The 14009-nt window shown below is 40.4% G+C and overlaps 1 protein-coding gene across 1 annotated transcript in view; it reads right to left on the bottom strand.

Annotated features, from left to right (window-relative positions):
• Positions 1–14009, bottom strand: part of CELSR1 (cadherin EGF LAG seven-pass G-type receptor 1) — a 183415-nt gene that overhangs the window by 76787 nt on the left and 92619 nt on the right. Inside the window, exons 3-4 of the mRNA XM_067315932.1 lie at positions 6697–6919; positions 2001–2116 (exon numbers count right to left, since the gene is read on the bottom strand). Of these exons, the coding sequence (XP_067172033.1) occupies positions 2001–2116; positions 6697–6919 (339 nt within the window). The remainder of the gene's footprint in view (positions 1–2000; positions 2117–6696; positions 6920–14009) is intronic.

The following is a 14009-nucleotide window of genomic DNA, read 5'->3' as shown; positions in this document are numbered from 1 at the left end:
GCACAACCAGCTTAGCAGCTAGGCATATCTGTTCTGATGTAACAACAAAATAAATATTTGGTCAACAGTACATAAAGGCCTGGCACAGAGAATAGATTGCTAGGTTTTGTCTTTTTTTCCTTTCTCTCTCTCTCTTTTTTTTTTTAATTCTGGGCAAAAGTTCCTGTTACTGAGGAAGAAGAGGAGAAATGGTTGGAAAATTCTACATAATAAACCACAGGAAAAATAACTCCCTCCCATAAGCTAACAAAGTTCACATTATTGTTGAACTTAAAATGTACTTTCTCCTCTTTATTTGCAACCAGTACTTTACCCTGTGTCCTTTACTCTCCTTTAACTTCCATCCTATATACTTCTGTTATTTAAATAATACAGATTTTATTTTAGCACGTGGTTGACATCTTGCTTTGAAATGGGCCTCACTTGCTGATAGAAAAAATGTGGTAAAAATTAATTTTTTTATTCAGCTAGGTAGCTTCTGCAGAAATAAGATCATTGGTCTCTAATCATTTTGCTTTGCTTGCTGCAAAAAAAATGTTGTGACAGGTAAAACAATCAGATCAAATGTCCAAAACTTGTACTGTTCGTTACATGCTACTTAAAACCATAAAACACAAACCATTCTTCTTCCAAATAAAATACAGTTTGTAACATACAGGACCAGACCTGCTCTCAGGTGCAGTAGTGCAATCTAAATTTAGTTTCATGTATTTTAAAGGAGTTTCTCCACATTTAAATGCACAAGTGGAATTTATTCTCATTCATCCTCAGGGTACCTTCCTAGCAATTTGATTCAAGTTTAGACAGGTGGAGGACAGATACAGAATAAAGCAAATCTCTCCAACTGTAGCATGTTATTTCATTGCACTGATCCATTCAAAAGCCTGCCTTAAAATCCGATTTGGACATCTTATAAGTAAATAAAGAAGAAGTGAAATTGGAATATCTTTAAGGGCACAGATATGCACTTCAGCACATGGGGTAAATCCGTGGGGTCACTTAGGATTCACAGCGGGGTCTCATGGCCACGACTGTCGCTGGTGGTGAGTGTGCAACCCTGACGTGGGCTAGGCCTCTGCGTCTACTGTTCTACGGTTCGCAATGTCTCACTTTCAATAAAAATCATTTGGAGTTGCTCACAGCCTGTAGGTCCACCTTGAAATTGGAAGGCAAGAAATAACAGTGTTATTTTCCTGAGTTAGGTGCCCATTGGAGAGGTCTCACCTAACCTAGATGAAAGCCTGGCCATCGATGCCTGCTGCAGAAGGTCTTGGGCATGCTGCAAAGCTACGTGCTGACAACTTCACGTGCCTCAACTATTGCGGAAATTAGTGCGTATCAGAAGGTGCTGGCTTTGTCCTCATACAGAATGAAAGCAAGCACTGAAGCCCCCACACCTTGTTCCCTAGCCCACCTTCACAAAGAACGGTCAGTTTGGTTCTTCTAAATTCTTTGTGGTTCACCGCTTCTTCCAGCTGGAGGTGCTTTAATATACCTCCACAGACCCCAGTGGTGGCATTGTTTACCAAAAATGAATAGAGTGGCAGGCAGTTTTTGTTTGCTTGCTACTTCTTCTTTCGGCTCATGTATGATTTTTGGATAACATTTATGGACCTAGTTTTCCTGATGGCGTAGTGTAAAAAAGAATAAACACACAAAATGAATCACAGCATGATTAAAGGAAGTCCCTTTTAAGCAAACATTAGCTAGGAGGCCAGCTTTCAGACTAGTGCCAATATTTTAGAGTAGTCGTAAACTCTGGGTTTTATAACTGATATGTTGACAGGCTCCTACCTACAATAGTGACTGTTATCACTACAAACTGTTACAGTCTGGAGTGTTTTGCAACTCTCTGCACCAGTTGTTAACTGTACAATGTCAATCAGTTACTCAATCAACAAGGCAGCAAAGAACTATATAAAATCATTAAGTACATTTCCGAATGCGCTGAGCAGATCTCGTCACCGAAAGTGAAACGCTAGACTCAGGCAACACCTCACCTGCAGAGAACGTTAGCTGTATCTGCTCTTCAATGATCTCCAATGCGATAAAGTCATGCTTCTCATTAAAACGCCCGTTGTAGAGAAGGAGAGCATTCCTCTCTCGGGTTGCAAACCTAGGACACGGAGACGAGGAATCATTTCACGTTTAAGGGCTTACAGAGTACAGATTGACAGTTGAGTCACCTTGAAGAAAGATAGCATTAGAATTACCAGAAAAGTAAGCCCTACATCTTTCTTTAGGCATAAAATCATAAAATAAAGTAAGTAGCAGGATAAAAATATTATCTCACAATCTACGGAGACAGGCAAGATAGAAACTACAGAAACTACTCTGCATATTCGCAGAGCTCTGCTGCGGATACTGATCCTAAAGAAAGATGAAATTATACACATACACACTTCAGAGTGAGTACCTGAGACTATTCAAACAGTAGCAGCTACTACACTGTGCAAACAGTCCAAAAGCTAGCAAGTATTTCACATCAAAGGGGCAGTACTTGCTGCCTGCTTACTGTCTAAATGCTATATGCTACAAAGAGAGTCATAAACAGATTAGAAAGAACTGCTGGGGAGGGAAGGGGAAAAGAAAGATAAGAGTTACTTTAATAATGTTGTGCAGATAATCAGGGTTCATCAATCAACAGTTAAGGCAGCTGGAGGAAGGAAAATAAACACTTTAATGATTCCACTGTATCAGCTCCAGTGGGTATTTTTTATTTTTCTTGCGCTTCTAATATGGGAGGCATCACACCTTTCCTGCAGAAAAATAGACAACCTCGCTTCTAGAAAAGTCTGCTTTTTGTCTGCACAGAACTTCTTTTGAAAATTTCTGCATGTTTTCTGTCTTTTAGAATTTTTAATTGAACCCTAATATCTTTGGGGATTTACATGCACTTCTCCTCTGCTTAGGAATGCAAAACTTTAATACACTTTACATAAACATTTTTTCAAAGATTAATATTATATAAAGAGAGAAGAAGAGCAAAACCATGGGAATCTCTTATGTTTCCAAACGGTAGTGTAGCTTGATTTTATATCTTGAACTTCAGGAACTAGCCTGATTTAAGTTAACCCACTTCTACAAATGACTCAAATGCTGAACACAGCTAAGGTAAAACTCCCTGCCATGAGTGAAGAAATGATTCTTGTGTGTCTCAAGTCACATCTACTAGCAAGACCCTATGCAGTATAACAAAAACATCGAGGTCTGGTATTTGAAATAAAAAATTCAAAGCCAAAGAATATTTTTTAACAAAAGTTGGTTATCAGACACATTTTGCTGTGAATCACACATAGTAGAGACCCTTCAGAACCAGGGGCCTGAATTTGAGCTATACAGAAATGAGAACTTCTGTTCCACAGAAATGTTATCATTTTTGAAGGAGGAGAATGAATTGTTCTGGTTCGAAACACAAAAGTCAAAATTTTGAAATTTCCCATAAAATAAAAATTCCAAAAGATATCCATTACAGTCAATTAAATGTTATATTACCATTTTGATTACTTTAAATTAGATCTTGAAACATATCTTTATTTCTAAATATATTTAAACATAATATAAAATTATATTTAAAGAAGTAAAAATCAAATTAAATTAAGACACTACAGTTGAAATATTTCAATATTATAAAAATATTAATTTACTTTTCAATTTTCACTGTCATACATTTCATCTAGGGCAATAAAGTTCCTATAAAACATTTTGGAAAACTGCATTTTTCTGTGGGCTACTACATCATCAAAACTTTTTTGATCAAATCTGTCCAGAATATATATGACAGAAAGAAATGAGAAATATATGCTTCTTTAGTGGAGAGAAACACTTAGTTTGAGCGGCAGCAACAGGAACATTAGTTCTGCTTGAAAATATTTTTCTGATACAGTTACAATCCTCTACCATGATTTTAATTAAAAGAAGGCAAAGTATTTTTTCTATTTTTTACACCTGTTTACTCTGTGTGTGTTCATTTTCATTCTTTGCCACTGGCTAACTGCATCTTTTGTATCATATTATTAGTCCAGTATCATTGCTTTTGGACTTGCCTGGTTATCACTGGTGGGGGGAAAAAAGTTCTGTTTTTTAATAGAAGGGGCCTTTTTAAACTTAGGACATAGAAAATAAAGGGCATGCTTTCTTCGAGGCTGGAAATTTTGAATAAATAATTAGAAAACATCACCACTGACAGTGTCTTTTGGAGTGAAGATTGAAGAGCAACTGCTGGGAGGAAGCCAGGAAAGCAGAAAAATGTATAAAGTCGGGAGCAGAAATCAGTAATCTAAATAATAAGAGTATGGTGTAGCATACAGCAAAAGTGTTGGGCAGCAATACATGGTATATAAAATCTATACGCCCCAAACCATTTTGGTACTGGAAATGTTCAATAGTTTGCAAAACTCATAATGAATATATGGACTACTTTTTAAATCCCATTTTAGTTATGAGAATGGACTATACAAACATCCTGTGCTTTGTCATGCAAGGGGAATTTAAGGCTAATGGGATCTAGACACCCTGGGATTTTAGGAATGTTCCTGAATTACGAAATATGTAATGGCAAATCCTTTGTCCAGTCAAACGGTTAGTTCTTGCTCACCCTCACATAACATTTTCTACTTGTGTTGAAGGATAATAAAAGCCAAAGAAATAATAAGTATAAAAAAAAATTTTCAGGTACAAAAAGCTAAATGTGTCATTATCCCAGACATTTTGGGATGAGTCCCATGATGACCTAGACCTTTTATAATCACACTGAAGGAATGCAATAAATAGGCCATCTAGGTTATAAAGATTGTGAACAAATCATGGTATAAGCACCATGTTATGGTATTTTGCTGTTTCTCAGGAATGCCTACAAGGAGAATTTGAGTCACTTTAACTTGAAGCACCCTACACATCAAAGATCTCTTCCTGAAAGCCTGAAAAATGATACCACGTGGCTGCTGGGACAATCCAAGGGCAGTACAGGTAATTTATGCTGGCAGCCAGCCTAGAACACTCCTTTGTTTGCACTTACTGTAGATCTGACAAGTCCAACAGAGCCTTTTGCTTCTAAGCTTTTCCGTGTATTTAGATCTGATGCTCTAAAACAGTCTTTGCAGGCACAACTGTTCCCTCCCTCGTCTCACTTGCAAACCCTATCTGCATTTTCTGATTTAACAAAAATTTCAAGATGCCATAAAATTTTGACCTCAGGATTAAGGCAGATGAAGAATAAAATGGAAAGAAGCTGCCTGGCCTCAGAGAGATGTAAAACACCAAGCAACTGCTGAGGGCTAGCTAGGTAGGAAGTGTGGTTGGTTTCGTCAGTCCTTCTTTCTCCAGAAAGCCACACAAATGCGTCCATTGTTGCTACTGTTCTCTTACCTGTCCACAAATCCCGAAGTTTGCCCTTTGGAGTCAGGGCTAACACATTTTGTGCTATTTACTCAAAGTCAACTGTGAGGGAGAACCAAAGGTCAATCTTGACCAGCTAAACCAAGGAAAAGCTGCTGATCTGGCCGGCAGCAGGATGAGACCAGGACCAGGAGCCGGGTGGGAAGGCTGGGAGGAGTGGAGGTGAGGAGCAGGGCAGTGGGGCTGTATCCAACCCCACATCTGGACATGAAGCACGGCCAGGAGCCCAGCTGGGAGCACCCGCTGAGCACGGGCTGTCAAGGCCGTACATGGTCAGATCCTCTCAGCAGCTGGGATGCAGAAGAAGGGAAGGGTGTGCTCAAATAAGCAGCAAGAACTGGCATGGTCTGAAGCTACTCTGAAAGTCAGGGGGCCACAGATACAACTGGAAAAAAGCCTTATGTACTTGAGAGGTGGGCAAACCTGTCCCGGTAAGCCCGTCCAACCATTCCTCAAGCCTGTCCGGCCGACTGCTGCTGAGACTTGGCCAGTGGTTGCGGCCAGACACCACTTTGCTGCCTGGGAAGGTGCAGATGGGAAACCACTGCCCAGCACAAAAAGCTTGGCCATAAAGCTAATGCAGCTCCCACTAAATTTTACGCACGGCCCCCTCTCTCCCCTCCTTTCCCTGTGTTGCACAACCCCGGTTACAGGCACGCTGGAGCGGAGAAGGGTCATAGGGACATCGGCAGCCCGGCCTTGCCAGCTCCCCTCCCTCGAGTCAGCGTAGTGGCAAAAATGGGCAGCGTTCCCTTGCCAGGCCTGGGATCGAACCCTGGGTGGGACACGCTGCTCCAGTGACATCCCCTGAGTGGCTGCAGCAGCTACGAGCGCCCTCCTTTAACAAATGGCCGTTTTCTAGATGCTCCTGGCACTTGTGCTCCCTCCTAGCCCGTGAAGGTTGAAATGAGCCTCCTCTTCTAACCGCCTAGAGGATTTCACAACATCTCACCAAAATACTAATCTCCATAGCAGAGGAGATGAATAAACTGCTTGTTAAAAAAGTGACTTTTTTAGTAAAAGAAGTTTTTAATAAAAGTTTCTAGGAAAAGAAACACAGTCAGCACTTCAACAGCCTCAGCAGCCAGGCAGAAGTTAAACGCTTTCAAGTAACATGATCCTTCGCCACTCTCACAAGAGTCAGTGTCAGAAATCTCCCAAGAGCTACCTCTACACAGTAATTTGGTGGGTTACGATATTTAATAAATACACTCTGAACCCAAATGGAGAAGCAATTGGACACAGACCTAAGCTCGAATCCTTCCATGCCGGGATAAACAAGGAAAAGGAGGGACTTACATGAGGGACACTGTGAAGTGGAAGCGCTGCCGTAGCCCCTTGAAGGTGATGAACGACTGCGGGGGGAAGCTCCTGGTGGTCATTTCACAGTAGGGTCTTTCATATTCTCCAGGAGGACACTCGCATTTGAATCCTCCTATCAGCAGGTTAACGCAGGTTCCTCCGTTTTTGCACACCCCGGGAGCGCAGCGGCCAGAGCGAGCGTTCACTTCGCAGTACTCTCCTAGAAGGGGAGAAGCAAACACCAGGGAATGAAATATTTCACCCTGAGCAGCAGGTTGCCAGAGACGGTGTGGGCTAGATAACCGTTTCTGCTCAAAGTTAAGCTGTTTTCAAACTTCTGCCCCCGATTTCTTCTGTAATCAAGGGACAGATCTGTAACTGGAATAAGGATGCTGCATTGTCTTTCAAGTCTCAATTCTGAATGTGGCTCAGAACATTATTTGCTGAGTGATCCTCTTTCAAATATTTGACGATGTTGGCTCAAGTTTTCAGATTTCTTGGCTGCTCTCAGAACTGGTGATAAATATAAAGCTGGATAGATCTGTATGGGAGGAGGTAACACCACCATTTAAAAACTTGTACACTCCCTGTCAACCAAAATATGTGTAAATTGTTCCAGTATTTCACTACGGGTTGGAAATTGGGTAAACAGATAAGTGTTTGCACTTCACCTTAAGTGGAATTTGGCTTTATTGCCCGTGTCACACAGGCAGGGCATGGCTGAGCTTCGAATGCAACAGTCTGAAAGCTTTTAAAGAATGAATGAGCAGGATACAGATGACATATATATTGCTTAATCTTTTCCTCTGCATCCTGCAGGCGACAGTCATTTAGCGAATCTTTCAGAGATGTGCATAGTACCTTCATTCAGTAGTTAAGGATTTTGTGTATCACTTACTGAAGTTGTTTTTCTCTATGTGATTCACCTTTATTCTATTCAGAAGTCTGTATTAAGCTGCATTAAACATAGGTTCTGAAAAATGAGATGTAGATTTGCCATAATACTTCCTGTGTTTGCCCAAAATTTGACAGTGGATCATAATTTTAAAAAATAATTTGTGATTTTGTGGTTTGTGCAGAGGATATTCACTTAAAAAAAAATCTGCTGTGGCCGGGACAAAAGCAGTTGCTGAATTAATCATTATACAGAAAGCTAGCCCTCTGTGTGAGCTAATTAGTTAACATTTATGTTTTGGAATGTGCCTTTCTAAGGGAACTGTAATTGTGATGCTTTACTGGGTGTTCAGATCCTGCATATTAAACTGCTCACAGAAACTGAAGGTGGCTTATATGGCTGAATTTTACCCTGTAACAACGTTTGACAATCAAATGTAGAGCAAAACTGCTCAACACAACCAGGTGAAGGAACACATTTCCAACCATCTAGTATTTTCATGATTACTTGCCACAAGATTATAGTTACATTAATTCAAACACAGTTAAAATTGTGCAAATGCATTCCTAGAGGAAAGTAAAAGCAGCAGGAACTATGGGCGGTGATTCACAAACGAAGGCAAATGAAAACGGAAAGCTCTGCTCCGCCAGCCACCCCTGCAGCCCAGCTCCCACAGGTTCCCACGCCAAAGACGCGATGGCTGAGCAGTGTGGGAAGCCAACTGCTGATTCTTGGGCTTTGCAAAACTACTGGACCAAGCCAGCAAGCCAAAAATGCTAAAGTAATAAACTATATAGCTGAAAGTCTGACTTCAAGCCCATGCTTAGAGCTTTTTTGATTCAGGACTGATGTTCTTAGATTCTCATTTTAACATACTAAGATGAAATGCTGTGAAAACCACTTGATAAGTACTTTCCTGTTTCCCTTTATTGACTGTGAGTATCAGGTTAGGCAAGATTATGTAAATACACCATCCTTAATATTTTGGAGAGGAATTCAGGTAGATTAAAATGCTTTATGATGTGTTTCTTCTGCAAGAAATTTTATAAATTACCAAGATAAAAAATTTCTCAATCTATTGATTATGCCAAGGAAGAGCACACACGCACATCAAATGCATTAGAGAATCAATGGTCCACTGCATAACCAGAGTCAATCCCCCTCAACCCAATAATTGCACAGATCTTGTGTACCAGAACTCTCCAAAAATTGAAAAAGCACAGTTCCTACATAAAAGACTAAACACAGGTTTGTCCCCTTTAAAAAAGTAGTGCAATATTCTGTGAAATAAATCTCCAACTCAGAGTGGAATGTAATCTTCAAGGCTTTCTGAAAACAGAATGATATATTTGGCAAAAGCAAATAAAGCACAGACCTGAATACACAGGGAAAAAAGACAAGACCCAAGCTAAAAGGAGAGATTCTTGTCATGCTAACATGCTGTAGAAATGCCATGGCAATACAGAGGCATAATATAAAAGCCTAAGTTTGAAGTCATTGAGGTTTTGTATTAATTCTATGATATAGCAAGAATTTATAGACTATTTGTTTACAGGCATAAAACTATTTAAGAGAAAATTTATTGGAAGTATATTGAAAAGTACTGAAAGTATATTGAAAGTATACTGAATTAAGTTTATTACCTCTTTTCATTACAGCAGCTTAAAAAAGTAGTTTTAAAAAACTGTAATTCAATCCTATATATGATCTTTTGTCCTATATTCATTCAACTGTAGCATAACTGATGTCCCAGTTACTAAAATTATTCTGAATTCTCATTGCGCATGTAAATGAGAACTGAATTTGAAGCATATCCTTTGATGTTGAATTTTCATATTTTATGTATATTGACCAAAATACATTAAAATATCTTTTTTGAAATCTCTGCAAGAACTCCAAGGCACAAAGGTCTATGAAGAAACTTGATAAATCCTTATTTACCATTTTTCCAAAAGGAAAAACTGTACCTGGAATTATTTAGAAACACCACATTGTTGGCTTTATTAAGTAGCCAGCTGAGCAAATATTCCTGGTACTGCTCTGGTCAGGAGCACCTCCTCCATTCTGGCAATGCACTAAGCCTTTGTGCAGCTCTTCAGTTTGTCATTTCCACGGGTGGCCACCTCACCCTGGATGCACCATCATCTCACAGCACTGCCCTACATGAGCTGGGAGTCACAGCCCGAAAAGCACTATCAAAAGCTGAATTTAAGCCCACATGTACTAGCACTGGAAGGAAGAGCTGGCTGCGGGCTGACAGACCGAAGCCCAAGTCGGAAGCCCCTAAGGGAACAGCTACTTTAGGAAGTGGAAAGGAAGGGCATTGCCAACAGCCACAACACCAGCAGTCAGGATGAAAAATGAAGAGATTGTGTGTCCGCTTGCAGCTGAAGGTCAGGGGGCTGAGACGGCCGAGGAATCTGCACTGGTGCAGGGGACGTCCCCCAGTCCAGCGGGAAAAAATAGTACAACCCCGAGGGTGTTCTGGACTCAGGGCCGAAACGGGCTTGGAGATAAGAGCCGCGTGAGATAGCTGCGGCACACGGCCGGGACGGTGCCCGAGCTCACCCCTCCAGCACAGCCCCTCTGCCACCCGTCACACTTCTCTCTTCCCATCGCAGCATTTTCTTTGCAAGAATAATTTCATCTTTCACACTGGCCAGTATTTTAGCAATCACTTAAAACACTTCCTTTATATCGCAATTCAGTGAAATCCAAGCAGGAAATGTAAAGCTTATTCCCTCCAGCTGCTAAATCTAAAGCATGCGCTGTCAGATAACACTGCGCTGTGTCTGCCTGTTATCTGCTGGGCAGATTCTTGGGCTTTGAAAAGCTACTGGGCCAAACCGGTGAATGGTTTACTGTTACAGGATGGTAGCTAATCTTAAATTCTCACAATTAATATTGATGACTCTTACAGCTATGAAAGCCTGTAGCGTTTATACAGCCCTTTACGTAGTGTTTCCTGTTTCTAAAGCCCTTGAGATCACAATGTGATACTTGCTTTTGACCCTCCTTCCTACTTGAATTTAATATACCCCTTCTACAATTTTAAGATTAACTTTACAAAGATGTTAATCATAAAATTTCTAATATTAATTTTAAGAAAGGCATGATATCAGGCATAACATTACAAGAATAGGCAAAGAAAAAATTGGCTAGAAAATGGTTTAATTTGGTTTTCCTCTGATGCATTCCAAATGAAGTAGTGAAAGAGTTTAAACAAAGAATAAATGATGATAAAATTAAAAAGAATTAGAAAAGAAAGAAGTTATTTTAAAAACAAAAGAATAATCTCCTAATTGTAAATATGTTGTGAGCTGAACATCATTTGAGTATCAAACAGCGTATTCGCTTGCATCAATGAGCCAGTCAGAAATACTGCCATGGGTTTGTCGGTGAGTTGCTTGACCTTACAATGATAGACAACGTATAATGTCAGAAAGCCCTCTAAAAACAACATGGCATTGAAATAAATACAGAATTACTCTACACTTCAGTTTACTGTAATATGTTTTTACAATATTTCCATTCAAGGATTAGTCCCCAAAAACTTGTACTATTCTCTTATTATTTTCAATTGAAATACCACATTAAATATACATTAACATGAAGCAGCAGATCTGCAATGATGTTCTTGTTTCTTTTTTTCCAGTTTCCCTGAACACATATTAATTTTTCACTCAGTATCTGTAACTGTTTAATTTGAATTGATTCTTCTCTCCTTTCCTCCCTCCTGTCATTTGCTCTAGATATATATTAATCCTGTTCTCCATGTTTGTGGCTGCTTCACAAGAATGGAAACTTCTGGGAAACTGATTTAAGCAACCAGCCTAAAACAAGGTACTTCAAAGTGGAAAGCAGAAACAATAAGAAATAGGGCAACTAAATTCTTGAAGAATCCCCATTGCTCTAATAAAGAACCAACTATCATTAAAAATTTGTTTGATATGTTACACATTATGGGAAAATCAATCCTCCTCCTCCTCTGGTAACTAGAACGCTAATAACCTGGAATGATGATTTGTACTGAAGTGATCAACGCAGCAAGTAATAATAAGGTGGTTAAAATCATCAAACGAAGAAAGGAAAAAAAATCCTCACCCCAAACCTGCCACATATCTGGTTTTAAAATCTCCTGCACTAAGGTAAAGGCCACCCACCCCATGATATATGTATCGGTTGGCAGAGACCCAAAGCGATAGGCACTCTCGGAGGAGAGATAACCCCGCAGCAGAACTGCTCAAGCCAGATCTGAGGCTTTCTGTGCCTAACGCGCTAAAAAAAGACGTGGATTCCATTAAGGCTCTGCAGGCCTCCGAGTTAAACATTGATAGCCCGCGCGAACAGCGCGCCGGTGTCCAGTTACCCACACCGGCCACGGTACGCGCCACCGCTCTCGCTGCTCTCATCTTGTCGATACCTGCTCAGCACCGACTGCGAGTTTTAGCAGGGAAGCATAAAACCGCATCCCACAAAATGAACGGAGAACGCGAGAGGCAACAGGAGTTCGTCCTCTTTGTCCCACTCCATGGGGCTCTAATTTATAATTTCATTGCACATACAAATTAATTGCAGAGATAGCCTGGAAATCTCTCTTGGGGCAAGAGATAAACAGGGTGGGATTCAGCGCACTCCATTTAGGGGCAGTTTTGACATAGTTTAAGCTGATGGCAGTGGGATTTACCATAGTCCCACCCTTTCCCCAAACTCATTGCACATTTTTCCCCCTCCTGTGCACCAGCATTCATCCGCGGCAGCAGTGACTGATTTGTGGAGCTAATAGAGCAACCTGCCATTCGCTCCTTTATTGTGGGGTTAGTATTCTTCTGCTGAGGTCCTTCCAGGAGCAGCTGAATAGCCCAGCAGCACGGGGGGAGGAGGCAGGAACATGCGCCCAGGAAGGAGGGTGAAGCAATGGTCTTAGAAGGGTTGAACTGTCACGGAAACACAGCTTTAAGTAGGCTGTTGCGACTGCATTTTAGCTGGCTCACAGGCGGGCGTAGTGCCTGACTTCCATGAACTGGATCACCGCCTGCAGCGGACGCCCACCTCTCTCCATTGACTGCTCAGGAACTTACTGAAGGAAAAGGGATTTGTCATATGCCTGAAGTGCCCAGGTGCAAGCTGAGTAATGAAAATAAATATTGGATCTCGCCCATGAAGGGAAATTCGTGACTTTCATGACTCTGTGGTGCATGAGTCTAACCCCTGGAATCGAATGGGAAAATTTAGCCTTATTTCCCAGCACATTCCATTTACAAATGAAACATAATAATAATTAAAAAAAACAACAAAAAACCCCTCTCCGTATTTTATGAGAGACGTTAGAGAGCTGTTGCCCAGAAAAAGTAACCAGTCATTTTTAATGACAAAATTAGATCAAATAGAATTTAGAAGTCATCAGCGTACTGGTGACTGTGAGACAATTAAGGGAAGCCTGTAGTCATAAATCATTTTATACAGACAACTTAGAAGGTGTTGTTTGAAGGAGAGAGGTAAAATCTTGGTCCTTAGAAATCAATAGTCAAACTTCTATTGACATTTCCGAGAGGCCATAGCAGACATAGTCTTTAGACTTAATACTGACATTGATATTCTTCATTTTGGGAGGGATTTGAACCTTCATTATCCTGCTACCTCACATTCAAATTAGAAAATGTATTTTGATCTTTCCTTTTACTTATTAATTCACTTATTAATGTTTTAGTGCTGGGATCTAAGAAAATTAAAATCAGCCGCAACCTTCTTACATTCAGCTTAATGTTCAGTTTGGGGTCTCTCCTTCCTCTTGATTTCTGCTCTCTTTGTTGTTTCCTGCTCTATAAAAGCGGATTTTGAGAATTTTGAGTAATACATAGAGACATACAGACACACAAACACACACCACGCACACTGCCCACCCTGCTGTCCCCCACTATTTAAGACTAAATCCTACTAACTCATAATGACAGCTGTCTTTTGTAATTGAAGTAGCTAACTGTTCCAGATTTAACAAGATATTGTTAAATACCTTGTTATTCAGTAACCTGATTTAAAACACTAAGCAAAGTAACAACAAAAACAATTCCAAACAATCTTCCCACACTGTGAGTGGAGATACATACACACACACACACACACACACACACACACACACACACACATATTTTTTTAACATGTCAAGTAGCTCTCTGAGGTGATAGATAGCAAATGATCCTATATAAAGATACTCAGAAAATCACTTTTTTTACCTCTAGATCTGATTTAACTTTTCCTGTGGGCATAAGCATTAAACGCTGAGGCAGTGTGAAGAGACAGTGCAGAACTGCTAATGTTCTTACAGCTATATATCATCACTCTCCTTTACCATCACCCTGCTGCCTGTCTCTGGGCCATTTTCCCTGAAGTCCCTCTGGGCATTCCTGATAACTCA

The sequence above is a fragment of the Apteryx mantelli genome, chromosome 1 (genome assembly GCF_036417845.1).
Source record: "Apteryx mantelli isolate bAptMan1 chromosome 1, bAptMan1.hap1, whole genome shotgun sequence".
Classification (NCBI taxonomy): domain Eukaryota; kingdom Metazoa; phylum Chordata; class Aves; order Apterygiformes; family Apterygidae; genus Apteryx; species Apteryx mantelli.
This window is presented reverse-complemented; position numbering and strand designations above follow the sequence as displayed.